Source organism: Myotis yumanensis, unplaced genomic scaffold (assembly GCF_028538775.1).
Source record: "Myotis yumanensis isolate MYYU_CA2020_CCGP unplaced genomic scaffold, mMyoYum1.0.hap1 SCAF_10, whole genome shotgun sequence".
Classification (NCBI taxonomy): domain Eukaryota; kingdom Metazoa; phylum Chordata; class Mammalia; order Chiroptera; family Vespertilionidae; genus Myotis; species Myotis yumanensis.
In genome coordinates, this window is record NW_027223761.1 from 45457775 (window position 1) to 45485387 (window position 27613).

The 27613-nt window shown below is 49.8% G+C and overlaps 1 protein-coding gene across 1 annotated transcript in view; it reads left to right on the forward strand.

The window, feature by feature from the left end:
- Window positions 1-13974, forward strand: part of DGAT2 (diacylglycerol O-acyltransferase 2) — a 34130-nt gene extending 20156 nt beyond the window's left edge. Inside the window, exons 3-8 of the mRNA XM_070425649.1 lie at window positions 1452-1559; window positions 1964-2034; window positions 8163-8367; window positions 8972-9146; window positions 10364-10566; window positions 12778-13974. Coding sequence (XP_070281750.1) covers window positions 1452-1559; window positions 1964-2034; window positions 8163-8367; window positions 8972-9146; window positions 10364-10566; window positions 12778-12932 — 917 coding nt within the window. The 3' untranslated portion in view covers window positions 12933-13974. The remainder of the gene's footprint in view (window positions 1-1451; window positions 1560-1963; window positions 2035-8162; window positions 8368-8971; window positions 9147-10363; window positions 10567-12777) is intronic.
- The last annotated feature ends 13639 nt before the right edge of the window (window positions 13975-27613 follow it).

Consider the following 27613-nt stretch of genomic DNA (forward strand, 5'->3'; position numbering starts at 1 on the left):
AGATTCTGAATGACAAGGGACGGCCATTTTCCTGCCCTGAGACTGTGGAGAGTCTGTGTCTGGAAACCAGGGGAGGCTCAGCAGGAAGAAGAGAGTATGGCATCCCGAGCCAGGCAGCCCTAGAGCGGCCCTGACCAGCAAAGAGTGGGCAGGCAGCCAGGGCAGTGGAGAGGGTACTGGACACAGGCCCGCTTCTACCAAGCATGCGTACCCGCTGCGCCTGGCCCTGTGCTGAGGCTAGGGGGCAAAGAAGTGATGGCCCCCTCGGGTAGAGAATTCGGAGGTGAGAGCCACACGGGAGGATAGTATCATGTTGGGGAATAGTCTTGAAGAGCTGAAGTCTGAGCTTCTGAGGCTGGGAAATTGGACAGAGAGAAGCCTGCTGAGGGCATCTAGGGTTGAGCCAGGAGGTAAACCAGGCTTGGCATGGCCTTTCCTTCTCTCCATGCCAAGTGCCAGGTCATTCAACCTTGTGGCCAGCAGGCCCAGAACAAAGTGAACACAGGAAAGCTGGCCCCAGGCAGGCTTCTTGGTATCCTGCTGGGGGTTTGAGAGGTGGGGCTGATGGGCTCCGGGCTTTGGCCTGGGGCCACCTGGCACTTCCTCACGTAGGAGGTGGCCAGCCCTCCTCCTGGGCAGGAATCCTCCGCTCTCATGGCCCTCTAGGGCAGCGGTTCTCAACCTGTGGGTCGCGACCCCTTTGGCGGTCGAACGACCCTTTCACAGGGGTCGCCTAAGACCATCCTGCATATCAGATATTTACATTACGATTCATAACAGTAGCAACATTACAGTTATGAAGTAGCAACGAAAATAATTTTATGGTTGGGTCACAACATGAGGAACTGTCTTTAAAGGGCCAGAAGGTTGAGAACCACTGCTCTAGTGGCAGTCTGGGGCTTCTAATTTTTGGTAAATAACTAAAGCCTGGTGCGGATGATGGTTTGAATCCTGGCTCTGCCACTGTCTTGCTGGGTGACCTTGAGCAAGTTACCCTCCTACCACCACCGCTCCGGAGCCTCAGTGTTCTCACCTCTGAAATGGTGTCAAAGTCACCCTGCCTCACATTGGCTCAGCCCAGGCCCTGGGGGGTGGAGGCACTTAGTAGGTCCCTCCCTTCTCCATAGTAACTGTGCTGGGCACTGGCGTGGGGAGAGCATGCAAGGAGAAGACAAAAAGAACAGCTCTAAGCACAGCTTCACAAGAAGCTGCAGTTCATCTCCGACGCTATTGCCGGGGCAACATGGAGCCCACCTGTCCCTCAACGCCAGGATCTCGGAGATGCCCTTGGCCTTGATTCCTCCCCAGGTTATGCCCATGGCCTTGGTTGTGCCTAGCTTAGCACCATGGTAAACGTTCATTCCGTCGCTCAGTGAGCCTTTGCCCGGGGGAGACGGGGGCCCACCCAGGGAGGACAGGGCCTGACCTGTGGCCATCTGCCTGCCCACCAGGAGTGGCCTGCACCGTCATCCTCATGTACACGTTCTGCACCGACTGCTGGCTCATCGCTGTGCTCTACTTCACCTGGCTGGTGTTTGACTGGAACACACCCAAGAAAGGTAAGGGCCTGGGTCTCCTTGCCCCACACCCTCGCCCTAGGAGCCCCCCTCCTGCACAAGCTGGGGTTCCTCACTGTGGGTGTTGCTTCTTTTTACTTAACATCTACTGTGTAAAACACACTGGGCTAGGCCAGGGAGTGGGTGGAGGGAGGGGTTAAAAGCGCTTCAAAGGAGCCATCCTGGTCCTCACAGGAGCTCACACTCAATCAAGGGTGTGCATAACACGAGGGAATGAGCGTGGCCAGGGGCCCAGTGGGAAGCGGGGAGGAGGAGAAGATGCTGCATGGGGGCGGGGGGGGAGCCACCCACTGTGTTTCGCCCTGGCTGTGTCTTGTCTTCTTGCCCAAACATCACCACCCCCTGATTCCCACACCTTCCCAACACTGCATTTTGTTCTCTGGAAGGTGGCAGGAGGTCACAGTGGGTCCGAAATTGGGCTGTGTGGCGCTACTTCCGAGACTACTTTCCCATCCAGGTAAAGATTTTGGGGGCATTATCTTGGGAGGGTGGGATTGGGTGGGAAATGTGAATTCAAGCCTTAACCTACCCATCCACAGTGACCACACATGCCGAGGTGAACCATGTGACATCTCCCACTATGAGCGTCTGTTTATACTCTTCCCCGATTCATGCAGGATTGGAGCAATTTAGGAGGCATATAATGTCACACCAAGTAAATAGAAAAATCAAGACTTGGGGGGAAAATAATGAAAAGTTATGGTGGTTGAACTTCATCATTAGCTCTGAGCTTCCTGGCAACCAAGGCAAAAGGGGAAACATGATAGTTGTTGGCTCTTGTTTTTGGAAAAGAAGAAGCTTACTAGTCCCTTGGGTAAATAAGACTTGTTCTGGTACTTGGATCTAAAAGATGTTTCAGACACTGAGATCCTGCGTGATATAAGGAGTAGGTGTAATAGCAGATATTATGGCCATTGTTTGTCTGCTTTTCTGTGAATATTAAAGGCATAACTTAAAATGTGAGGGCATATGCCCTGGCCAGCTTGGCTCAGTGGATAGAGTGTCAGCCTGCAGACTGAAGGGTCCCAGGTTAATTCTGGCCAAGGGCACATGCCTGGGTTTCGGGCTCGATCCACAGTAGGGGGTGTGCAGGAGGCAGCCGATCAATGATTCTCTCTCATCATTGATGTTTCTATCTCTCCTTCTCCCTTCCTCTCTGAAATCAATAAAGAGATATATTTTTTTTTAATGTGAGGGCATTTATCAAGAGCAATACTTAAGTGTAGTCCATGTTCATCTGGCCTGAACCAAGGATAGCACTGAACCAAGGATAACAATAGGTGTGAGGGGCTTGCTTTCTTTGGGAAACTCCTATGGAAACAGCATTTCTCTCAGCCAGTCTCCGGTGGATCACTGGGGGTCATGGCCATGGGAATTAAGGCCTAGGAAATGAGAAGTGCAGTGAAAGGAGAGTGAGACCCTAGTTCCTGAAGTGCCTGGGGAAGGCTCCTGGAGAAGCTGCCTCTAGAACTCCATCCCAAAGACAAGCATCACTGAAGAGGCAGGGACCATGAGAGCGTAGGCACCCACGTTGGAGGAGAAGCCTGTGGTGTGGAGAGGGAGGACCTCCATCTATGGGGAGACTTCTAGGAGCCAGCACCTCCCCCCTACCACCATGAGGAGTCTACTTTAACCCGCCTGGCACTCTATAAGGGGTACTAACTTTATCCTTTTTTTACAAAAAAAGGAAACTGAAGGTCAGAGTAGCAATGCTGACTGAGACTAGTGAGGGGTGGAGCCAAGATTCTAATTGATATCTGGCCTCGAAGTCTGGGCTCTTGCCACCACAGCACACTGCCTCCCTGTGCAGCAGGGCCGTGGGGAATAAAGCTGGGCAGACACTCAGGCCTCCTGCAGTATTGGAGGACAGAGGCAGGAAGGCCCAGACTGACCCTGCGTGAGGCACCGTCCCTTGCCGGGTTCAGTCTCCCTTTATGAAGCAAGTTTAGACCAAGTTGGTCTCTGGGTTTCCTTCCTGCTGCACCATTAGCTGCTCTGGGACCTCCACACCGGTCTTCTGAGCGCTCATCTTTTCTCTGGGGCCAACCTCCAGGTCCTGGCAGAATAAATAGTGGCACGGTCTGGCTGTCGGCCTCATCTCTGTCCCCCTGCCTGTGGGCTGCAAGCTAGCTTGGCAAGGCAGAGGCATCTGGGCCCTGGTGCATTTGGGTGACTGGTGGATTGTGGGTAAGTCTGGCAGAATCCTGAAGGTTTTTCCTGCAGGGGAAAGACCTGTCTGGCCAGCTCACTCAGCACCCCAGCCCCGGCACACCCTCGCTGCTGAGGTAATCCAGCAGAGAGCAATGGGGTTGGAAGCGTGGTGGCAGCGTGTGTGAGTGTGAAAGTGTGCATGTCACAGGGCGGTGTGTGTTTGCTGTCGTGAGTCAGTGACTGAGACGTCCTGCCTGCTGCCTGGGGGAGGTGGCTGGTTGACCCCCACATTCCTCCACTGCACCCAATATTGTGTGTGTGTTTGTGGGGGGCGGTCCCCTGGGGCCAGCTCCTTCTGCCTACCCATCCTGAACCCACTTTTACCAGAAACTTCAGCGTCAGGGTTCTCACTCCTCCCTTTTCCTGAGGATTCAAGGCTGTTGTTGCTAGGAGACTGTTGCATCATAGGAGAATGTTGCATCATTTTGGAAGTGAGGAAATAGTCCCAAAGAGGGGCAAGGACTGGTCCAGGTTGCACAGCGAGTCCACCCAGCATTAGTACTAGAATCCAGGCTCCAGGTTATTTCCCACTCAATTCCTACTGCTTCTTTCTCTGGGAGAGAGTCAGTCCCGGATCTCCCCATTGGATTGAGCCCCACTTCCCGGGTCTCCCTCTCTCTGCTTTGCCGTTGGAGACCTGGGTTGAGTTCTTGCTCTGTCACTCCATTCACTGAGCATCAGTTGTTGCTCCCCGCACAGTGCTGGGCTTGGGGACACAGAAGAGTCAGCCCTGGCCCCTGCCCTCAGGTGAGCTCACCGTCTAATGGGTCCTGCTAGACTTTGTCACTTTCGGCTCATGAGACCACAGGCACACTTTATAAGCTCACTGAGCCTCATTAGTCTCATGTGCAAACGGAGCTGCACCTATGATAAAAAGTGGTAAATTATGGTTAATTGTGAGGAACTGTGGACTCTGTGCTCTCTACTGGGGCCCTCAAAGAGACAAAACAAAATCCAGTGTTCTTGTCACACCTTCTTTCCAAGAAATCAGCTGGGAGTTGGAACCACAAGATGAGTTGGAGCTCGCCCTGGGGCACGAGGACCAAAGCCACATGGGGCCTTAGGCAGGCCAGGGCATGGAGTCTCAACCTTGGCTTTGCCCTTGCCTGCAGGTGACCTCGGCCAAGCTCCTGCCCTTTGAGGCCTCAGGCTCCTCCTCTGTGAGAGGTTTTGGCCTTGGTGGCTTGACATCAGGGCTGATGTTCTGTGGACTCGTGCGTGACCCTCCTGTCTCGCCCCTTTCCTCAGCCCCTTGCCAATGGTTGTGTAATAATTTGTAGCCGTACTTAGTACCCGTACGTCCTCTCTCCCTTCTTGGTGGAGCTCTTGGCTCTTCCCACCAGAGCAGCTCGGCTGGCCCAGAGAGCATCCGTTCCCTCAGCAGAGGTGGGGCTCATGTGTTCGCAGCAGCCACCAGGACTGCTGGCTGCCTGGGAGAGCAGTGGGCAGTGTCTGGGTATAGGCAGCGTTTCTGGAGAGGGGACTATGAAAGACTCTGAGCTTAGAATCCTGTTTGTCCATCTGCCTCAGTTTACAGATGGGCCTCCTGAGGCCCAGAGAGGAGGGACTGCCCCAAGTTCACAAAGCGAGTCAGTATCAGGGCTGGTATAGGAACCAAGGCCGTCTGCTTCAGGACCCAGGTTCTCAGTCCTGGGTTTCTCTGCCACTGCGCCCTGCCGTGTGAGCTCAGGCAAATCTCTGCTCTTCTCTGGTGCCGAGGTGCCCTCTGTATGGTACCAGGGTGACACAAGCCTATCTGAGTGCCTTTCCTGCCCTGACTGGCAGGGTGTGAGGAGTGACTGCCAGGAATGTGTCCCAGGCTCACATGAGCCAGTCGCCTGGCCTGGCCACCCCCTGGGACTGAGACTTTGTCCTAGGAAACAGTCAGGGGACACAAGAGCAGGCATGTCAACAGAGCCTTTATCAGCAGTGTCCTCTCTGCAGGATGGACACTCTGTCCAGCCCTGAGGGGCGGAGAGTGTGGCACACTGAGATCAAAGCTGTGCCGGTGCCTGCATGCTCCTGGGTACTGCACAGTGCTCCAAGGCACCGAATTTCACCAAATGTCCCACCAGGCAGAGGCTTGGGAGACGGGGAAAATGATTGAAAGAGCCACCAGGGGACACATCCACAACCCAGGCCCCGGAAAAGCACAGCTGATTGGTTTCATTAAAGTTTGTCTCAGGAAAATAATCAGCCCAGCCTGTGTGGCACTGTGGTTGAGTGTCAGCCCATGCACCGGGAGGTTGCTGGTTCAGTTCCCAGTTAGATGTTTCTAACCCTCTCTCTTCCTCTCTCTGAAATCAATAAAAACATATATTTTGTAAAAAATCTTTTTTAAAAAATATATATTTTATTGATTTTTTACAGAGAGGAAGGGAGAGGGATAGAGAGTTAGAAACATCAATGAGAGAGAAACATCGATCAGCTGCCTCCTGCACACCCCCTACTGGGGATGTGCCCGAAACCAAGGTACATGCCCTTGACCGGAATCGAACCTGGGACCCTTGAGTCCCCAGGCCGACGCTCTATTCACTGAGCCAAACTGGTTAGGGCTGTAAAGAAATCTTTATTGTTGAAAGTATTACATATGTCCCCCTTTTTTCCCTGTTAACCCCTTCTTGCCTGCCCCTGACTAAAAACACATTTTTAAAAATGATAATCAGACATGTAGATATAAATAAGGTATTCATGGAAGCATTGTTTTTTCTTTTTTAAATAATTCTTTATATTGAAAGTGTTACATATGTCCCCCTTTTCCCCCCATTAACCCCCACCAATCCCCCCACCCCCCGTCCCTGCCACCCCAGGCCTTCAGCACCCTATTGTCTGTGTCCATGGGTTATGCATTCAAGGTCTTTGGTTGATTATCTCCCTCCCACCCACCCTCCCCCACCTTCCCTTTGAGATTCCACACTCTGTTCCATATGGACCATTATTTCTGAGGGAAGTTTTGGAAGCTTTTTAAAGGTCCATCAGTAGGGGTTTGATTATAGTTCCATTACATGTAGCATAGCTGCATGATAGAATAATACAGTCATGGGAAGATATGTTACTGAGGAAATTTGATAAGGAAAAATAGATAGGGCATGATAATACTTGGTTGGAAATTATATAAAAATGACACCAACCATATAACCTCAATTTTGTGATTTTTTAAAAAAGTATGTGTATATTTGAGTAGTAAAAGGACTCAACACAGAGTGATTTAGCTGGATGGAGGTATGACAGGTGCTTTTGATTTTCTTTTTCTTTTTTTTTTTAAGTTTCTGTGTTTTGAAAATTCTCTGTGATATTCATTATTTTTCTAATCAGAAAAAAAGCGATGCTTTCTGAACAAAATACCAGTACTCTCCACCCCTCTCTGCACCTTCCCTCCATCATGTTTGTTGTAATGCTGGGTAGGTGCCTCTTGTTGCTCAGGGTTTAGGGAAACTTTGCACCAGCCACCCCACCCTCCAGGGCAGGAGGTGGCCCCTGGGAAAGCCAATCATCCCTTAGAGCAGTGATGGCGAACCTTTTGAGCTCGGCGTGCCAGCATTTTGAAAAACCCTAAGTTAACTCTGGTGCCATGTCACATATAGAAATTTTTTGCTATTTGCAACCATAGTAAAACAAAGACTTATATTTTTGATATTTATTTTATATATTTAAATGCCATTTAACAAAGAAAAATCAACCAAAAAATGAGTTTGCGTGTCACCTCTGACACGCGTGTCATAGGTTCGCCCTGACTGCCTTAGAGCATCCCAGGACAGGTTTGTTGAAAGTACCACAGGTCAGCTGCCCTACTGCACAGCTGCCCCTCCCTTACTCCCCCCTCCTCCCCCCCCACACACACTGTGGCTGGCACAAGAGCTGTTCTTGTCCTTGTCCTTCTGGCATCAGAGCCCAAGTAGAACCTGGCTGCCTGGAAGGGAGTTTCCATTCAGGCAGGCTGCACTCTCTCTTCTCCGGCCAGACTAGGACTTGGACTTGACCCCAGTGGGAACTAGAGAGGTACAGGGATTGCATTGGGTTGTAGAATAGTCATTCTGCTGTGGTCAGGAGGCTGGCCCAGGGGGAAGGGAGACAGGAGGCTGGCTGAGTGCGAATAAGAGGACCTGGTGCATTTGGCTGGAGAAATAAGGGGGTCAAAGGGGAAATTTCCCCTCCCCCTCCCGGGGACTTGCTGTCCAAATGGCAGCTGACGAGCACCTGGCACTGTGGCCCAGTGATGAGGAGTCTGAGGTGAGGTGTGGAGAGTCACTCCAGTCCTTGAGGCCCAGAGTCCCAGGGGGTATGGCAAAGCCAGCCTCTCCTGGACCTTCTGGGTGTGCTCAGGACCCTGCCCCCTGGCCAGTTTCCTCTCACCCAAGCTTTTGTCCCCTGCAGCTGGTGAAGACTCACAACCTGCTGACCACCAGGAACTACATCTTTGGCTACCACCCCCACGGCATCATGGGTCTGGGTGCCTTCTGCAACTTCAGCACAGAGGCCACGGAAGTGAGCAAGAAGTTCCCCGGCATAAGGCCCTACCTGGCCACGCTGGCCGGCAACTTCCGGATGCCAGTGCTGAGGGAGTACCTGATGTCCGGAGGTGAGACTCCAGGGCTGCTCGTCCTTACTGTGCCCCACTGTCACGACCTGAGCCTCTCCACTGAGCCAGAGGACAGGTTGGCCAGGAAGCCAATACCCCACACTGGTCCCGTGCTGAGCGACGCAGCCTGCTGCAGGCACTGCGGGTCAGGGCTGAGCAGGAGAGCTGTGCCTAAGTCTTCAACCTTCAACGTGGGTAGCATCTTCCCTAGGAAGCCTTCTCTGGCCCCTTTTCTGGGTACCCCAGCCCCGTGCTGCCCTCTGCACAACCTGATTGTTGTCCATGACACTGTCATTGTTCCCTCGACCACCGTGACCCTCAGCAACCTGATTCACTGGGCTTCCCAGCACCTGGCATCCGCCTGGCAGACTTAAGACCTCAGGCAGTATTTGCCAAATGAATGAATTACCTAAACAACCTTGTATCGTTATCCCCATTTTACAGATAAGTAAGCCAAGGCTCAGAAAAAGAATAGCTTACATAGGGCCATGCAACTTCGAAGAGACAGAGTTAGGTCTGGGGCCCAAGCCTGCTTAAACATGACTGTATGACTGTGTGGGGGGCGATATGGGGAGCCCTGACAGTGTGTCTTCCCTCCTCCCAGGCATCTGCCCTGTGAACCGGGACACCATAGACTACTTGCTTTCAAAGAACGGGAGTGGCAATGCCATCATCATCGTAGTGGGGGGCGCAGCGGAGTCTCTGAGCTCCATGCCCGGCAAGAATGCGGTCACCCTGCGCAACCGCAAGGGCTTTGTGAAGCTGGCCCTGCGACATGGGTGAGTGCCTCCGTGCACACACACAAACACGCAACGTACACACTGTCAGCAGCTCCTTGGCTCCTGGAGGCCCAGATGCCAGGAATGCACAGAAGAGCGTCCACTGTCCCGTGGCGGGGGAGGGGAGGTTGGAGGGCAGAGGTGCGGCCTGTGTCCCCTGAGCCCTCGCAGGTGGGCTGAGAGGCCAGGATCATACCCAGGACAATGCCCTGGGGCCAAAACTCTGTCATGCTGCTGGCAGAAATGAGGGTGGCGTGGTTGGAAACAGCAGTGAGGCTCCCCGGAGGGGTGATGCTAAGGGCAGGTGGACAGGAGCTGGGCAGCTTGGGTGTCTGTGACCTTTTCTAGAAAACCAGAGGCACATTCTATGTAGCCACCTGTTCAGCACATGTCACCGGACAGAGCACAGTCACTTCTCAGTCCCCTTGGATGCCACAGCAACCCTGCCGGTGGTGACGTCCTATTTCCCACGTGAGGAAACCGAGTGAGGCTAAGTGGCCCAGTGGGGGCTCACGTTGTAAAATGCAGAGCTAAGCTCTCTGGACTCCAGGTCCACTGTTTTCTTCCCATCTCTGTGCTCTGGGCAACCCCAGGAGGAGGGCGTTGAGGTGACAGACCTCCAGATGGTAGACCTGGAGTGGGAAAGGATGTAGCCTGCAGTCAACCACAAGTTAGGGATGGCGCTAACCATTTGGGCCCCACCCACCACTCCTCTCTGTCCTCTCAGGACCTTACCCCAGGCTCTAGAAGAGGCTTCTCTTCAGGCCCAGCCTGTGCCAGGCCCTGGGCACACGACCATTCTGACCCAGTCCCTGTGTTCAGGGCAGGGGGAAGTATGAAGGGACAGACAGCGACAACACGGTGTGTTGAGGCCTGTGACACGGAACTGAGAGAGGCCTTGGTTGGGTGTGGGACAGGGAGAGCTTTCCAGCAGAGGCAGGCCTGGAGGATGAGAGAGACCAGGCCTGCGAGAGCAGGGCCCTCCACCTTCCCTTTGCCCAGTGCTCCCAAAGTCCTGACATGTTCCCCAGTCACTAGCAGGGGGCAGAGGGCCCATCTGAACCTGGTAGTGAGGGGACACACGTTGGGGACCCCCCGGGGGGTTCTGGCACAGCCCTGGGGGAGGGAAGCTTGGCTAGTGTCCAGGGCCTGTAGGGCTGACAGGAGGAACTGAAGCCAGTGATTTCGGAGTGACAGGCCTGGCCTCTCCCTTCCAGAGCCGACCTGGTTCCCACGTACTCGTTCGGAGAGAATGAGGTCTACAAGCAAGTGATCTTTGAGGAGGGCTCCTGGGGACGATGGGTCCAGAAGAAGTTCCAGAAGTACATTGGCTTCGCCCCGTGCATCTTCCACGGCCGAGGCCTCTTCTCCTCTGACACCTGGGGGCTGGTGCCCTACTCCAAGCCCATCACCACTGTCGGTGAGCCTCCCTACTTGAAGACCCTGAACTTGGGGCGGGCCACAGCGAGTTAGTGGTGGAGTTGGATTCAAATCCAGGCCACCTGGCCCTGATGTCTGTGCTCTAAACCAGGAGGACATGTGGGTGCTGCCATAGGGGGATTATTGGTGGAGATGGGGGTGGGGTGACGGGGTAGAGTTTTATTACTGTGAGCCAAGCTGTGCTGACAAAACAAGGACCCAGCAGTTCTGTGTTTGCAGAGCCCAGCAGTCTATCAGGGAAGATCCTATTAGAGCAAAGATCAACAGGGGGTGTGAGCGGGATGTGCGGCATGCTCGGGGGATCATAGTGGACCCCAGGGAGGAGGTGACTCTTAGACTGTTAGCTGAATAAGAATTATCCAGCAAAAGAGGTGGGAGGAGGGAGTTTTTGTCAGAAACAATAGCCTAAGTGAAGTTCCCGAAGCAAGACTGTGTAGAGTTTTGAGGAACAGAAAGAAAACATGACTGGAGAGCATAGTCCTGTGAAAAGCGTTGCAAAAAAACTGGCTGCCCTTGGCCTTCAGCTATGTTGTTCTGGGTTTATTTGGGATCGTGTAGAGGATTCCAAAGAATTATCTCTTGTAGGGGGTTGTGTGTGTGTTAATGGTTCACAAGCTGGAGATCACACAGGAGCGTGTGGGCCACAGGCTATGGACTTGAGGGGCCAAAGCTCACATAGATACTCTGAATGACCAGAGCCGGGTATGCTGTTTTGTACTTTACACAGAGACTGACTTCCTGCATTTCGGGTCACGTGACCTAGACTCTCCCATCCATCTCTGCTCTCTGTGAGGCAGCAGAGGCGTTTTCATGCTTGGGGTGGCTGGCCAGGGATGGGGTCCTGTGGGCATCGTGAAGGAATTTGGTTTTCACTTTAATAGTGGAAAGCTGGGACCACTATGGTGAGTGTGGTTTAGCTGACTTGCCTGGGAATGGAGAAGGTGTTAAGGAGAAAGGCAGAGAGCTACAGAATTTGTCTGTGAACCTCATCCTCTCAAACAGAGCACAGAGGACCAGTACAGGTGACCCACGTAGAGGAAGACAAGGTTATGGTATTGATGGACGGGTCTCTGAAGCTGGTGACTCCAGAGGGGGACCCCAGTCTGGGGGCTTTGAACTCCAGAGATCCCCATGATGGAAGCTGTGGAGGCTGTGGTGATGGTCGGGGGGCAGCCCCAGGCCTTCTGAAAGCATGGAGTGCAGGTGTGGGCTCTAGGCTCTGACCAGCTGCTCCAGGAACTGAGAGACCCCACCCTCACCTTCCATCTGCTTGGCTCCCCCAGGCCTGTGGTGGTGGGGAGACGCCAGGAGATGATCATACTGCTCCCAGCACCCTCTACATCCAGGAATGAGTCCCTGGGGCGTGTTAGGAACCACTCCCTGCACCCTCCTTCCCAATAGATATTCGTTAGTGGTCATCACATGCCCCTTTTTCCTAATAAACATGACTTCAGCCTCGGATATATATATATAGTTTTGGGGAGGGAAGGTTCGGATTTACATTTTAAAGAGATCCTTGGGGCTTCTGGATAGAAAACGGATTAGAAAGGGCAAAATTGGAAACCACAAGACCACGCCAGAGGCTTTCGGGTAGCCGGTGACTTGGATCGAGGGAATGGCAGTGGAGATGGGAGAGAATTTGGGAGAAATTTCAGAAATGTCTTTGACAGAACTTGGTGATAAGTTGGGTATGGCGATGAAACAGGATTAGGAAAGAAAACAATGCCCAGAAGTATGGATGTTGCCCTCTCCATCTGCCGCACTTACCACACATGTCATGATTCACAGAATCCTCAGCAAAGCCCCCTGAGGCAGGACCCCTGTGTGATAGGTGAGGAAGCTGAGGCTCCGAGAGGCAAAGTCACTTGCCCAGGGCTGGGCCACAGCAAAGCAGTTCCCCGATCCCACAGCTCTCACAGGAGCTCCCAGCTGAGGGCAGGGGGTGCAGCCGGGCTTCCTCCCCCTTCCTGCCTCATGGCTCTGTGGCCTTGGGCAGGCCCCTTCCCGTGCCCCCGGGCCTTCGTCCTCTCATCTGCAAAAGGACAACCTAAGGCAGAACACATTCAGCACAGTTCCTGGCACGTGGTCGGCAAGTAGCACGGGGTCACTGCCATCAACATCAGGGTAAACACCCAGGGAGGGTGGGCTGAATGGCACGGACTAACCAGAGGCCTCTGCCCCTTCCCTGCAGTGGGTGAGCCCATCACCATTCCCAAGCTGGAGCACCCGACCCAGCAGGACATCGACCTGTACCACGCCATGTACATGGAGGCCCTGGTGAAGCTCTTCGACAAGCACAAGACCAGCTTCGGCCTCCCCGAGACCGAGGTCCTGGAGGTGAACTGAGCCAGCCCTCAGCCCGGTGCCGGGAGGACCCCGCTCCGCCGCAAGCCGTTTTCCGCCAAGTTCTCGAGTGCTTTTTGTTCTGTAAATTTGGAAGTGTCATGGGTGTCTGTGGGTTATTTAAAAGAAATTATAATAATTTTGTTAAACCATGAAAATGTTAGGTCTTTTTTAGGAAGGGAAACGCTTGAACATTTCAGGCCTGTTCCCTTCCAGTGTGTGCTGTTCTAGGTGGTGGCGAACACCTCGGGGCCTTTAGCGTTTCCCAACCAGCCCCTCTTCTTCCATTCCTGAAGTTACAGAGAAGGCGCGGGCCTGGCTGGCTGGGGAAGAAGGACCGCCGTTCGTGACCCGGGCCAGTTAGATGACTTGCTCTTTGCCCCTGGAGGATGAGGAGCAGAAGCCGCTCCTGACACAAACACCTCTAGTCCCAGCTGCCTTGACTTGACGGCCGAGGGGAAGCCTCGAAGGCACAGTTGTCCCCGTTTTGAAGAGAGCAGTGATGGGCATCTGGACCGTGCCAGCGTGATTCTCCTCTCTGCCACTTCCCACATCCCCAGTCTTTCACCCTGAGCCTGCACTGGCCTCCGCAGAGACGGTGGGAGTGGCGATGAGCCTGTGTGCGAGCAGAGCTAGCCCAGGCATACCGTCTCTTGGATTATCCAGCTACCACGTTCTGCTTGGAGTGACTGGTTTTCCTCAGGGGGCTGGTGACGTGGACCCAGCACTGACCAGGCCTTGGCCAGAAGCCTATACTTTCCGGTGGCCTCGTTTTGCTTAACCCCGCACCCCCAAGGGGAGGTGTGAGGAAGGGGCCCCTCTTCCTGTTCACAGAGGAGCCTGGCCTTCTGAGCATCAGATTGGTTTCCGGATAGGAGCCCCCCGAACCCACGCGTCAGATGTGTGTGCCTTTGAGGGAGGATGGGGGCCAGGGAGGAAACCCCGCCTTTCTTCTGTGTGTTCTGTTTTCTCTTGATGAGACCATTGTACCATGTCAGACTTTTGTATATTCCTAAACAGATAAATAAAAATGAGCGTCCTCTGAGTTCTTGCTGGGGCAACATCTGCATCTTGCCCCTGACACTTGGGGAGACCGTAGCTCCCTGCCCCGGCCCCTTCCCTGCGCTCCTTTGGCCCACATGGCCCTGTGTGGTGTATTACTCATCTGTTGCCGTGTAACAAATTAGTCCAACACTTAGTGGCTTCAAACAACACTGTCCACAGCTTCTGCGGGCCTGTCGTCGAGATCTGGCTTAGCTGGGCCCTCTGCAGCAGGGCCTCTCGCAAGGCTGCAGCCAGGGTGTCAGCCGGGAGGGTCCACTTTGATGGTCATTCACGTGGTTGTTGGCAGAATTCACTTCTCACTGGCTCTAGAGAGGCCACTCTCAGTTCCTTGCCATGTGGGCCTTTCCATAGACTATCTCAGAGCATGGCCGCTGCCTCCGTCAGCCAGAGAAGAGTACAGGCAGGAGTCACAGTCTTTTATAAGCTGATCTTGGAAGTGATCACCTGTCACTTTTGCCATATTCTCTTCATTAGATACAGATCTTGAGGCCCAGGTCACACTCACGAAGATTACAGACGGAGTGAATACCGGGATGTTGGGGGCCTTGGAGCCCCCTCGCAGCCTCCTACCACACGTGCTAAAGGGCTGCTGTCCAGCCGCAAGGTCCTGGCAAGGCTGAGCTGGAAGGGTCCTCAGGGATTGCTCACACGGGGTCCCTTGCCCCTGGCCTAAGTTATACCGCGAAGGGGAAGACCTCTGGCCTGCTGTCACTCTAGTGATTTCATGCCACATCCGGGTCTTACAAGATGCCATCTCTCTGTTCTGATTCCATTCAGTTCAGTGAGTGCTAAGCACCTGGGAAACCCTTCCCAGCTGAGACTAAAGGACCTCATTCCAACTTCCCGACTGCCTAGGTGCCTGTCCTCGCCATTCATCCAGCCCAGGGACTGCTGTTTCAGAAGCTGTGAGTGGGCTCCTTGGGAGCAGAAGCGAACATTGGAAATAGCTGAGGATAGGCAGGGTGGTCAGACCTGTGACAAGATGCCCCTACCCCAGCCTGGGGGGCCTCATTGGACTGGAACCCTGATACCTGAGCCGGGATGCAAAAGGTGACTGGAAATTTGCCAAGAAGAAGTTGAAGGGCAGAGCAGTAAATGCCGACAGAGGAGCCTGCATTGCTGACTTGAACGATGGAGAGGTGGTGGTAGAGAGGTGTCCAGAGGTCTGCAATGGGGCTTCGCTTGGAAAGGTGGGGAGCTGGCTTCTCCAGAGTGTCTAGGTGGGCAGGAGAGCAGGGTGGAGAAAGGAGGTGCCTTGGGAAGGCCCACAGAGACTGAATTCTGTAGCACCAGGCAGGCCCCGGGCCACAGAGCCAAGGTCAGAGGACAGACACTTCCTTTAGGACAGAGGAAAGGCCTGTATTGTGATGAGTCTCCGCCCCATCCCAGCCCCAGCCAGGCTAGCCGTGACCCTCAGCCTCTGGTTCCAGGCTAAGTCCTGATTTTAACCTAGGTCACCCCACAAACGTAGGCCATTATTTTCAGTATTAATTTTTTAAAAATATATTTTATTGATTTTTTACAGAGAAGAAGGGAGAGGGATAGAGAGTTAGAAACATTGATGAGAGAGAAACATCGATCAGCTGCCTCCTGCACACCCCCCACAGGGGATGTGCCTGCAACCAAGGTACATGCCCTTGACCGGAATCGAACCTGGGACCCCTCAGTTCGCAGGCCAATGCTCTATCCACAGCCAAACCAGCCAGTGCTCAGTATTAACTTTTGAAGGTTGAACACCTGTGCACGAGGGTACTCCACCATCTCTGCCTAAGGAAGAGCATAACCAGGCCCCAAATGTCAGAGGGGTCACCTTGCTTAGCACAATGTGTGTCTAGCAGCTGCCTGTGCAGAGCAGAGGCCAGCTCCACTTCAAGTTGTGGGTGGAGAGACCTGGGGAAATGCTGTGAACATTGCCTTGGGTTGGGAGTTGTTACCTTGGGAGAAGGAACTGGAACTTTCTTTTCCAGAAGACCCTCTGCCTTTGGACCCTGGTGGTGGGCGGCAGTTTCAGCCTGAAGGTCAATTCCATGATTCTGCTTGTGCTCCCCAGAAATGGCCACTAGGGGGCACTGAAGATGGTTCTGAGGCAAATTCCTTGCAGCTTCCTAAGTCTTCTTTTCACATTTTGACACGTATCCAGCTCAACCCCTGGGCTAGAAGCTAGAGATTGTAAAATCACAGACTCACAGGACCTCAAAGCTGGACAGGGGCTGAAGAGGCAGGAAGGACCCTCCCCTGGAACCCTTGAAGGGAGCACAGCCCAGACACCCTGGTTTCAGATTCTGGCCCCAGAACGGGGAGAGCACATGTTCCTGTTTGTTTAGGCCAGTCTGTAGGCATGGGAGCAGCAGCCTCTGGAAATACACCCCTCCTTGCCCCTCCTTCTGGGGCTTTGACCGGGTTCTGGGGACAGCAGAGTCCTGTGCTCTGGCAGGGGAGACCCCATAGACCTCTCCCTGCAGGGCCTCATAGGGAGATTTATCCCTGTGTCCTTGCCTCAGCCCTGTCTCCCGCTCCCCCAGGGGCTCCTCGGCAGTGACAGTGCAGTAAGCACACCAGGGCAGGCTGCTTGGTGGGCAGTGCAGGCTACATGGCTCAGGGACTCCTCCCCTTGCCGAGCCCCCAGCTGCAGGATGATGCAGGGTACTCCCCAGCCCCGCCCCTACCTCCCAGGTCTTCCCCGTAAGGAGTCCAGCCTGGGGCTCCGCTTCCTGGAGCACCTGGATTGACAGGAGCCAGCAACTGGGTTGTCGTGCCCATATTCTAGATGCCAAAACTGAGGCTCAGAGAGGTGGAGCAGAGGTCCCTAGCCTCAGCCCACCTCCCCCTCAACTCAGCCCAGCTCACAGGGGCTACCCCAACTGCCCATGGTATCGAAAGAGGAGGACGAGGAGGTGGGGGGAGGGAGGGAGAAGGAGATTTCTGAAAAGCAATCCAAAATTACACACCAGCTGGCCCCTTCTTCCTCACTCCCTCTCTCCAGCTTCAAAGCCTTCTTTTGTGCAGGTAAGCTGGGGAGTGAGGGGACTCTTCCTGGCCAGGCAGCTGGGAGCAAAGGTCAAGGAGGCAGAGGGTCCGGGTACTGGGTTCTGAGTCCCCAACCTCACCCAGCAGATTTCCTGGACCTGGGCTCCATGCCCTCCCACAGTTCCCAGACCAGGCGGGCTCTTTCCTGCCTCCCTGCCTTCGCACATGCAGTTCCCTCCACCTGGAACGCCCTTCTCATTCTTCAAATCCCAGCTCGGCTTTAACTCCACTGGAGAACCTTCCCTGAGTCACTTGGGGCCCCCCCTGCATCCTGCACACACCCCAGTCACAGCTGTTTTCTGGATGATGCTCTCACGGGGCTGTGAGGTCTTGGGGATGCTAGCTTTGCCTTTGTACCCCAGCCCCTGACACAGACAGGTGCTCAGTAAATCCAGAAGGAAGAGAAGGAGGGAGGGAAGGGAGCAAAGAAACACATCTCATAGGATTGGAGAGGATCTAGACCGTGAGCACCTGGCACAGGGCTGGGCATGAAGCAAAGCCCACTCCCTTCCTGCCGCCTCCACTGGAGCCAGGGCTCCAGCACCTTCTGCCTCATCTGGTTGGGAGCCGGCTCAGGGATGTCTCCATACCGGCAGGCCTGTGTCTGTTGCCCATTTGGATGCAAGGTAATTACACCAGGATGCAGACGTGCACTTGACTTCATAAGGAGCTGGTCTGTTTGGGAGAAAGGCCTCCATTCTCGGAAATCCCGGACTGTGCACACTTGCAAGGGCCTGAGGGCTGACCTTGAGCAGGGGTTTTCACACGGAATACTTTCTGCAAACAAAGCCTTACCTGGCAGCCATTATATAAAACAGATGGAAACTGAGCTGCCTGGGGGGAAGTGGTGGGTGTTGAAGGGACTGGGAGATGGGACCAGAGTCCCATTTCCCCAGTAGCTCTGGGTCCCAGGGAGGTGGGGGCTGGGGTTGGTCCTGGCGGTGGGATGGAGCAGAGAGGGAGAGCCCTGGGAAGAGTCCAGTGACTGACATTTTCTAACTGGTACAGAAGGGCTTCAGTATTTTCAGAGCTGCGTGTTCATGCCAGTGTGGCAGGGCCAACGAACTCATCTTTCACAGTAAGAAGTCAGTCTATACCAGTGATGGTGAACCTTTTGAGCTCGGCGTGTCAGCATTTTGAAAAACCCTAAGTTAACTCTGGTGCCGTGTCACATATAGAAATTTTTTGATATTTGCAACCATAGTAAAACAAAGACTTATATTTTTGATATTTATTTTATATACTTAAATGCCATTTAACAAAGAAAAAGCAACCAAAAAAATGAGTTTGCGTGTCACCTCTGACACGCGTGTCATAGGTTCACCATCACTGGTCTATACAAACAAAAATGAAAATATGTCCTTGGAAAAAAAATCATAATAACTTCAACCTTTAATGTTCTCACAGTTTCTTTTTCTTTCTTTCTTTTTTAATCTTGAAGGGATATTTTAGGGCAAGTATCTCTTGTGTAGAGGAAATATTTATAAAGTTCTTCTCTTTCTTTTTCTTTTGTGAAACTCAAGTAAATTTAAAATTGTATCCAAAAAAAATAAAATAAAGCTAGACAGGAATTTAGCATTTATCTAGAGCAGTGGTTCCCAAACTTATTTGGCCTACCGCCCCCTTTCCAGAAAAAATATTACTCAGCGCCCCCTGGAAATTAATTTTTTTAAAATTTTAATAGCAATTAAACAGAAGGATATATGTATTAATGTTTCTACCTTTTTCGTAAAATATAGTAAAGAAAGGTGTAAATTAGAAACATTGAAGTTTGAAATTATGAAACTATTTATTGAACTCAGAATAGAAAGGTAATACAAAAAAAGTTAAAACAAATGCACCTGTGGCCATCACCGCCCCCCTGGATCGCTGCAGCGCCCACCAGGGGGCGGTAGCGCCCACTTTGGGAATCACTGATCTAGAGCAATTCCTCTTAATCTGGGAAACTTGACACAGAAAGGCAAGGGACTTACCTCTAATCACACAGCAAATCAATATTTACCACATGCCTCCTCTTGACAGGGAATGAGGGGCTTCCAAATTGAATGTCCCCTGCTCTTAAGTGTTTGTAATGTAATAAGGGGCTCAGAAGTTTAAAGCACTCATCTTTTTTAAATCCTTTGCCTTTTTTATATTCCTTACCTAGGTTCTAGATCTCATTACTGCCCAGCCTTCAGCAAAACCAGCCAGTCTTTTTTTTTTTTTTTTTAACATATTTTTATTGATTTCAGAGAGGAAGAGAGAGGGGGGGGAGAGAGAGAGAGAGAGAGAGACAGAGAGAGAAACATCAACAATGAGAATCATTGATCATAAACCAGCCAGACTTTTTTTTATTTTTAATTTAATTTTTCAATTACAGTTTATATTCAATATAATTTTGTATTTGCTTCGAGTGTGCAGCATAGTGATTAGACAACCATATACTTACAAGCGTTCCCCTTGATATTTCCAGTACCCGCCTGGCAATATTCATAATTATTACAATAGTGACTGTATTCCCTATATGTACCTTACATCCCTGTGACTATTTTTGTTACTGGAGAATTGAACTCCATCGCTCGTGGAGCGAGGGTCCTTGGGGCACCACTGAAATAAGCATTTTCAGAAGCCTCCACAGCAGAATAAGATGTGGTAAAAGGCTTTATTTGCGTGGAGTTCTACTCCTTGAATTGTAAAGTCCCATACCCCTTAACCCAGTCCTGGAAAAGGTGCAGTAAAGCCAAAAGCCAGGGCAGTGTCCAGAATTTCCATTCCATGTTGCAGCGGGGTCCAGTTTAGGATTCAGGCTAATTAAACATCCTTTCGTCCATGTAGGTGCCGGGGGGGGGGGGGGGGGGGGGGGGGGTGGCGGGGGGGGCGGGCGCATAACTCCTGCAACAGGAGAGCCAGGAAGCTGGTGCACCAGAGAAAGAGAGAGACTCCTTGTTCAGAAGTGTAAATATTCAGGTTTTGTGCCCTTGCAGTGGCCACGCCTATTTGGCCACTGACTCACTTCCGGGTGTGATTGACAGGTAGGTAGGCACCTTCCCACATCACTCAGACCACCTGGGCATGCATCTAAACCGCCTTTGTCCAGTCCCTTCCCCATTGATCAGTGAGAAACAGACTAGGAGAGTGTTGAATTAGCAAAGCTGTATAGATGGTATGCCTATATGATCTAGTCTTTCCTTTACTCCTTTCCTGTTAAATAACAACCAGTTTATTATAACAGTATAATTTTGTGACTACCAATTAGTACATATTAATCTCTTCACCTTTTTCACCCAGCCCTTCAATCCCCCTCCCCTCTGGCAACCATCAGGTTGTTCTCTGTATCTATGAGTCCATTTCTATTTTGTTTGTTCATTTATTTTATTCTTTAGAGTCCACATATAAGTGAAATCAGATGGTACTTTTCTTACTCTTTCACTTATTTCACTTAGCATAACACCCTCTACATCCATCCCTGCGGTCTCAAATGGTTAAGAATTTCATTCTTTTTTAGCCAGCCACTCAGTCTTGTTGGACTCGTTTCTCCTCCTCCCTCCTTCACTCCAATACCTGCCTGCTGATGCTGCTATTGGAATTTTGGTCTCTCAAACCATTCCCTCCTTTCTCATCCCCAGTAAAATATACTTGTTAGTGTGGGATCCAGCCTGTGACACTGTTTACCAGCTACATTACCATGTCATTTAACCTCCCTGAGCCTCAGCTTCCTCATCTGTAAAATGGGAATGATATGTATTCCTGAATAAGTCAGAGAATATGTATCTACATATATGGTCTATAAATGAAAAGCATTCACCCCAGGGCTTGGCCTCCAGTCCCTTGACAGGAAGTGGTAGCTGTGATTGTCGTCATCCTCACACCCTCGTTGGGTCTCCCTAGTGAACAGAGCGCCCTGTTTCCAGGCTGCTCTCCAGTCACTATTCCTGCAACAAAGTTGCCAGCCTTCCTTCCTTTTTATTTTTAAAATATATTTTTATTGATTTCAGAGAGGAAGGGAGAGGAAGTAAGGGAGAGAAAATCATTGATTGGCTGTCTCCTGCACGCCCCACACTGGGGATCGAGCCCCCAACCTGGGCAAGTGCACTGACCAGGAATCAAACTGTGACCTCCTGGTTCATAGGTCCAATCACTGAGCCATGCCGGCAGGGCCCTTCCTTTTTTAAATGAAAATTTTATTGAGATATAATTCACATATCATAAACTCCGTCCTTTTTAAGGAGGTAATTCATTAGGTTTTAGTATACTTACAAAGTGGTACAGCGATCACCATTCTCTAATTCCAGAGCAGTTTTGTCACCCCCAAAGGAGACCCTACGTTCATTAGCAGTTGCTCCTTATTACACACCTATCCTCCCTCCCCACCCCCCTCAGCTAATCACTAACCACTAATTTACTTTCTGTCTATATGTATTTGCCTATTCTGGACATTTCATATAAATGGAATTACACAGCCCTGGCTAGGTGGCTCAGCTGTTTGGAATGTCATCCCATACATCAAAAGGTTGTGGGTTTGATTCCCGATCAGGGCACATACCTAGGTTGACAATTTGATACCCAGTCGGGATGCATACAGAAGGCAGCTGATTGATATTTCTCTCCCTCTCTCCCTCTTCCTCTCCCTCTCCCTCTCCCTCTCCCTCTCCCTCTCCCTCTCCCTCTCCCTCTCGCTCTCCCTCTCTCTTCCTCTTCCTCTCGTGAAAAACTCAATGAAAACATATCCTTGAAAAAATTAATAAATGGAATTACACAATATGTGGACTTTTGTGTCTGGCTTTTTTCACTTAGCATAATGTTTTTGAGGTTCATCCATGGTGTAACATGGATCATGAATCAAATGTATCATTTGTTCTTTGAAGCACAGAAGTTTTTAATTTTGGTGTAATCAAATTTATCTAGTTTGTTGTTGTTGTTGTAGCATTTGCTTTGGTATCTAAGAAGCCATAGCCTAATCCAAGCCCACAAAGATTTGCTCTTATGTTTTCTTCTAAACGTTTTAGAGTTTTTATCTGTTATATTGAGATCTCTGAACTATTCTTCTGAGTCAATTTTTGTATATGGTTAAGGGTCCAACCTTTCTTCTTTTGCATATGGTCATCCAGTTATCTCAGCACCATAAAAAAACAAAACTATTCTTTCCTCATTGAATTGTCATGGCACTTTGTCAAAAATTAATTGACCACAAATTTAAGGGTTTATTCCTGGATTCTCAGTTCTATTCCATTGATCTATATTTATATGCAGCACTTACTGCAGTACCACACTGTCTTGATTAACTTTGAAATTAATTTAGAAATTGGGAAGCGTGAGTCCTAACTTTGTTCTTTTTTGAGATTGTTTTGGTTATTTTGTGTTCCTTGCATTTGCATATGAACTTTATGATCTGTTTAATGCCTGCCCCCCCCCGCCCCCCAAAAAAAGGCAACTGGGATTTTAATAGGGATTTGGGTTTATACATTTATAGATCAATTTGGTCAATATTGTTATTTTAGCAATATTAAGTCTTCTGGATGTCTTTCCATTTGTTGGGGGTTTTCTTTCATTTCTTTCAAGTGCAAGTGTACAAATTTGCACTTTTCTTAAAATTTTTAAGCATTTTATTCTTTTACTGCTATTGTAAATGGAATTGTTTCTTACTTTCATTTTCAGATTGCCATCTTAGTGTATAGAAACACAATTGGCTTTTGCATATTGATCTTGTATCCTGCAACCTCGTGGAACTCATTTATTAGTTCTAATAGTTTCTCATGGCATCATTGTGAGGATACACAGAACTGCTTACAATGCCTGGCACATACCAAGTACTCTTTTTAAAAAAAAAATATATTTTATTGATCTTTTACAGAGAGGAAGAGAGAGAGATAGAGAGTTAGAAACATCGATGAGAGAGAAACATCGACCAGCTGCCTCCTGCACATCTCCTACTGGGGATGTGCCCGCAACCCAGGTACATGCCCTTGACCGGAATCGAACCTGGGACCTTTCAGTCCGCAGGCCGACGCTCTATCCACCGAGCCAAACCGGTTTTGGCACCAAGTACTCTTTTTATTTAAAAAAGTTCCTCAGTCTCTCTTTGACTATCATGACCTCAACAATCTTAAAGATTAAAAGGCCAGCCCTGGCTGGGTAGCTCAGTTGGGTAGAGTGTCTTCTGATACCCCAAGGTTGTGGATTCAATACCTGGCCAGGACACATACAAGAATCAACCAATTAATTGCCTGGCAAGCATGGCTCAGTGCTTGAGCATTGACCTATGGACCAGGATGTCACAGTTTGATTCCCACTCAGGGCATATGCCTGGGTTGCGGACTCAATCCCCAGTGTGGGGCATGCAGGAGGCAGCCAATCAATGATTCTCTCTCATCATTGAAGTTTCTATTTCTTTCTCCTCCCTTCCTCTATGAAATCAATAAAATTATATTTTTAAAAAATCAACCAATTAATGTTTCTCTCCCCCCCCTTTCCCCTCTCTCTAAAATCAATTTTTTAAAAAAAGATTACAGCCCTAACTGGTTTGGCTCAGTGGATAGAGTGTTGGCCTGCGGACTGAAGGGTCCCAGGTTTGATTCCTGTCAAGGGCATGTACCTTGGTTGCAGGCACATCCCCAGTAGGGAGTGTGCAGGAGGCAGCTGAATCGATGTTTCCAACTCTCTATTCCTATCCCTTCCTCTCTGTAAAAAATCAATAAATATATATTTTTTAAAGATTACAGACCAGAATATATTTTTTAATATATTCTGTGGAACACCATTTAATTTTGTTGTGTCTAATTGCATGATTGGTTCTGATACTCCATCATTAGCAGAAAGATCCCAGAAGTGATAATGGACTCATTTCTTCCCCATATCCTATCAGGTGGTGCATGATTTCCATTGCCCCACAGGGGATGTTCACTTTGATCACTTGATTAAGGTTGTGACTGTCAGGATTTTACCTTTTTCCATACTTTGAGACTATGTACTATCTTTTCTCTTTAAAGCAGTTTATTTTATTTTTTTAATATATTTTATTGATTCTTTACAGAGAGGAAGGGAGAGAGACAGAGAGTTAGAAACACATCGATGAGAGAGAAACATCGATCAGCTGCCTCCTGCACATCTTCCACTGGGGATGTGCCCACAACCAAGGTACATGCCCTTGACTGGAATCGAACCCGGGACCTTTCAGTCCGCAGGCCGACGCTCTATCCACCGAGCCAAACCGGTTTCAGCAAAGCAGTTTATTATTGATTTATATTAATAAAGACTCATGGATCCCTATTTTACTTAATGGGCTATAAACTGTTCTATCATTATTTATTTTGATGCTCAAACTGCCCCAGCTTTAGCCAGTGGGAGCCCCTGTAGATTGGCTTCTATGTCTTTTTGACATGTCTCCAGGCTTTATTTTTGTTTGTTTTTTTGTTTTGTTTTGTTTTTTGTTCTTTTTTAGTATTTCCTTTCTTTTTTTTTTTTAAATATATTTTATTGATTTTTTACAGAGAGGAAGGGAGAGGGATAGAGAGCTAGAAACATCGATGAGAGAGAAACATCGATCAGCTGCCTCCTGCACACCTCCCACTGGGGATGTGCCCGCAACCAAGGTACATGCCCCTGACCGGAATCGAACCTGGGACCCTTCAGTCCGCAGGCCGACGCTCTATCCACTGAGCCAAACCGGTCAGGGCAGTATTTCCTTTCTTCCTGGCACAACTAGATGTCTTAGGATCATGTGATGTCCTAGGATCATGTTGTACTTTTTGTGGCCCAATCCAGAGACTCTTAAAAGAATTGGTTCCTCTTAGGAGAACCAAATGTGTCTCTTGTAGACAAAATAGTGTTGGCTTTTCAGTGGAGGGTGACATTTAGAAACTAAGATCTGAGTAATTTTAGTCTATCCCCACAGGGTTCATTCTAGTTCTCTCTCTCTTTCTGATAGAAAACTTGTATACAAGTACAGGTTCCACCTGTACTGGAGAATTGAACTTCTCTGTCGCTCGTGGAGCAAGGTCCTTGAGGCACCACTGAACCTTGAGGCACCACTGAAATAAACATTTTCAGAAGCCTCCACGGGAGAATAAGATCTGGTAAAAGGCTTTATTTGAGTGAAGTTCTACTCCTTGGATTGTAAAGTCCCATACCCCTTAACCCAGTAACAGGTTCCACCTGTACTTTGTGGAGCCCCCTCTTTCAGGGACCACCTTGTAACAATCAAGGGGTCCATACTGCCTGTCGCTACTTGCGCCAATTAAGCAGAGACAGGGTTGAATCATAAGAACATTTATTCCAATACTGCCGGCAGTATGGGAGAGTAGTAGATCATCCACAAAAATCTGCTCTGCAGCTCCCCATAAACCAGCTGCTTATATAGGGTAGGACAAAGATTAGATGGTCAAATAGGGATTACAGGCATGGGGAAGTAGGAGGCTGGGTGGGACTCCATTATTTGGGTAACAAGGTTGTTAATCTTTCCATGATAATAGGCAGTTCTTTTTTTAAGAATATATTTTATTGATTTTTTACAGAGAGGAAGAGAGAGGAATAGAGAGTTAGAAACATCAATGAGAGAGAAACATTGATCAGCTGCCTGCTGCACACTCCCCACTGGGGATGTGCCCGCAACCAAGGTACATGCTCTTGACCGGAATTGAACCCGGGACCCTTGAGTCCGCAGGCCAATGCTCTATCCACTGAGCCAAACTGGTTAGGGCATAATAGGCAGTTCTTGAATGAGAATGGCTCCACATTTGATTCCCAGGCCCTGGGGGCATGCAACTCCCAGCCACATCAGACTGTCCTTTCTTTTTCTTTTTAAAAAAAGTATATTTTTATTGATTTCAGAGAATGAGGGAGAGGGAGAGAGAGAGAGAGAAACATCAATGTTGAGAGAGAATAATTGATCGGCTGCCTCCTGCACACCCCCTTCTGGGGATCGAGCACACAACCCACGCATGTGCCCTTGACTGGAATTGAACCCGGAACCCTTCAGTCCGCAGGCCAGTGCTCTACCCACTGAGCCAAACTGGCTAGGACAGAATGTCCTTTCTTTAACCAACACAAGACAATCATGGTTCACAGAGCATGATTAATATTTCCCATAACCATAGCTAGTCACCAATATTCTATTTTTGCCCCTAACAGACTGGCTGCCATTATCCTGTTAAAAAACAAGACAACAGGCCCCAAATGGAGTCATTTATGCTAAACTCCACATCACCAAAGCGAGGCTTAACTTAATTATAATTTCAGCCTCTCCCAGCAATGGAATCTTAAACCAGCCAATCAGGAACCACCTGGTCAGCATCAGTGAGATAATCTGCCTCATAGCCCTCGCCCGTCCCCTAAGAGAGAGTAGCCGTGCCACAACCCACCAGCTTTTTGCTAGCAGAACTTTCTTGTTCCCACTCCCTTCTGCCTATGAATGTCTTTGATTTTGTACAGCTCCTTGGAGCGCCTTTCTGTCTGCTGGATGGTATCTGATTCATGAATCATTGAATAAAGTCAATAAGATCTTTTAAATGTATTCAGTTCCATTTTGTTTTTTTTTAAAAAAAAAATCCTTACTATATTTATTTGACCAATCCCTGTGTTAGTAATCTATCTCCCTGTGTTGCCATTGTTCTCCATCCAACTGCCATATTGATACTTTCCTCACCAGGGCTGGCTTCATGGGATTTGACCTATGTAGTTGCACTGGACTCAGTGCTTACAAGGGCCCCTGCTTCATTTATGCTGTTACCTTCTTGGAATTCTTATTTTTTGAACAAGCAACTTTGTGTTTTCATTTTGCACTGGGTCTCACAAATTATTGAACCAGTCCTCTTCTTATCCTGCTTGGACTCCAGGCGCTTCCCACATGAACATACTACTTACCCACTCCAGTTTATTCTCCACCTTGTGCCAGGATCTCCCCCTGCACTCCCTTTTTGCCCTATGTGGACACCCTCCTCATCTCGCTCTGATTCTGACTCCATGCTCTGGACTACCACACCACCCCTCACCCCATGCTAACCCTGACTTAGCTCTCAGCTCCACCCTAAAGACTTTTGGGCTAAATTATTTAGGAAGAGAAAGAAGAAGAACTGGATAGAGAGTTTTATCCTTTGGATTTTTTTTGTACCTATACTTGGCTGTTGATGGGAGTGAGAGTCTCATCCTTTTGGTAAAATTCCGGTTTCTAAATAGTGTATTCTACTTAACGCAAGAAGTATGGTCTGGGGGACAGAGTCCAGGAGAAAAGAGATCTGGGTTCACAAGTCAATCTGCCACTAAGAACCGTATGACTTTGGGCAGCTCATTTCCATTTTCAGAGCCTCTCTTTTAGGCTGCTGAAGAACTGGGGCAAGAATAGCTACTTCAAAGGATCCCGTGGGGATTGACCATAGTAACATATGTAAAATATTAAGTGAAAGTTAGTTCTCTCTAGCCCTCAGGACAACCTGTAGGCTCAGGGAAGGAAATCAATTTGCCTAAAATCATCAGCCAATAAGCTGCCGGCCCAGAGAGCTCTTGTGTTTTCTCTCCCCTGGCTTGGAGTTCTTCCAGTCCCACCACTTTATGTCCAGGATGCTCATTCTCAGGAACCTTGGGGAACCAGGCCTGTCTGGGCAAGTGAACAAGGGAAAGCA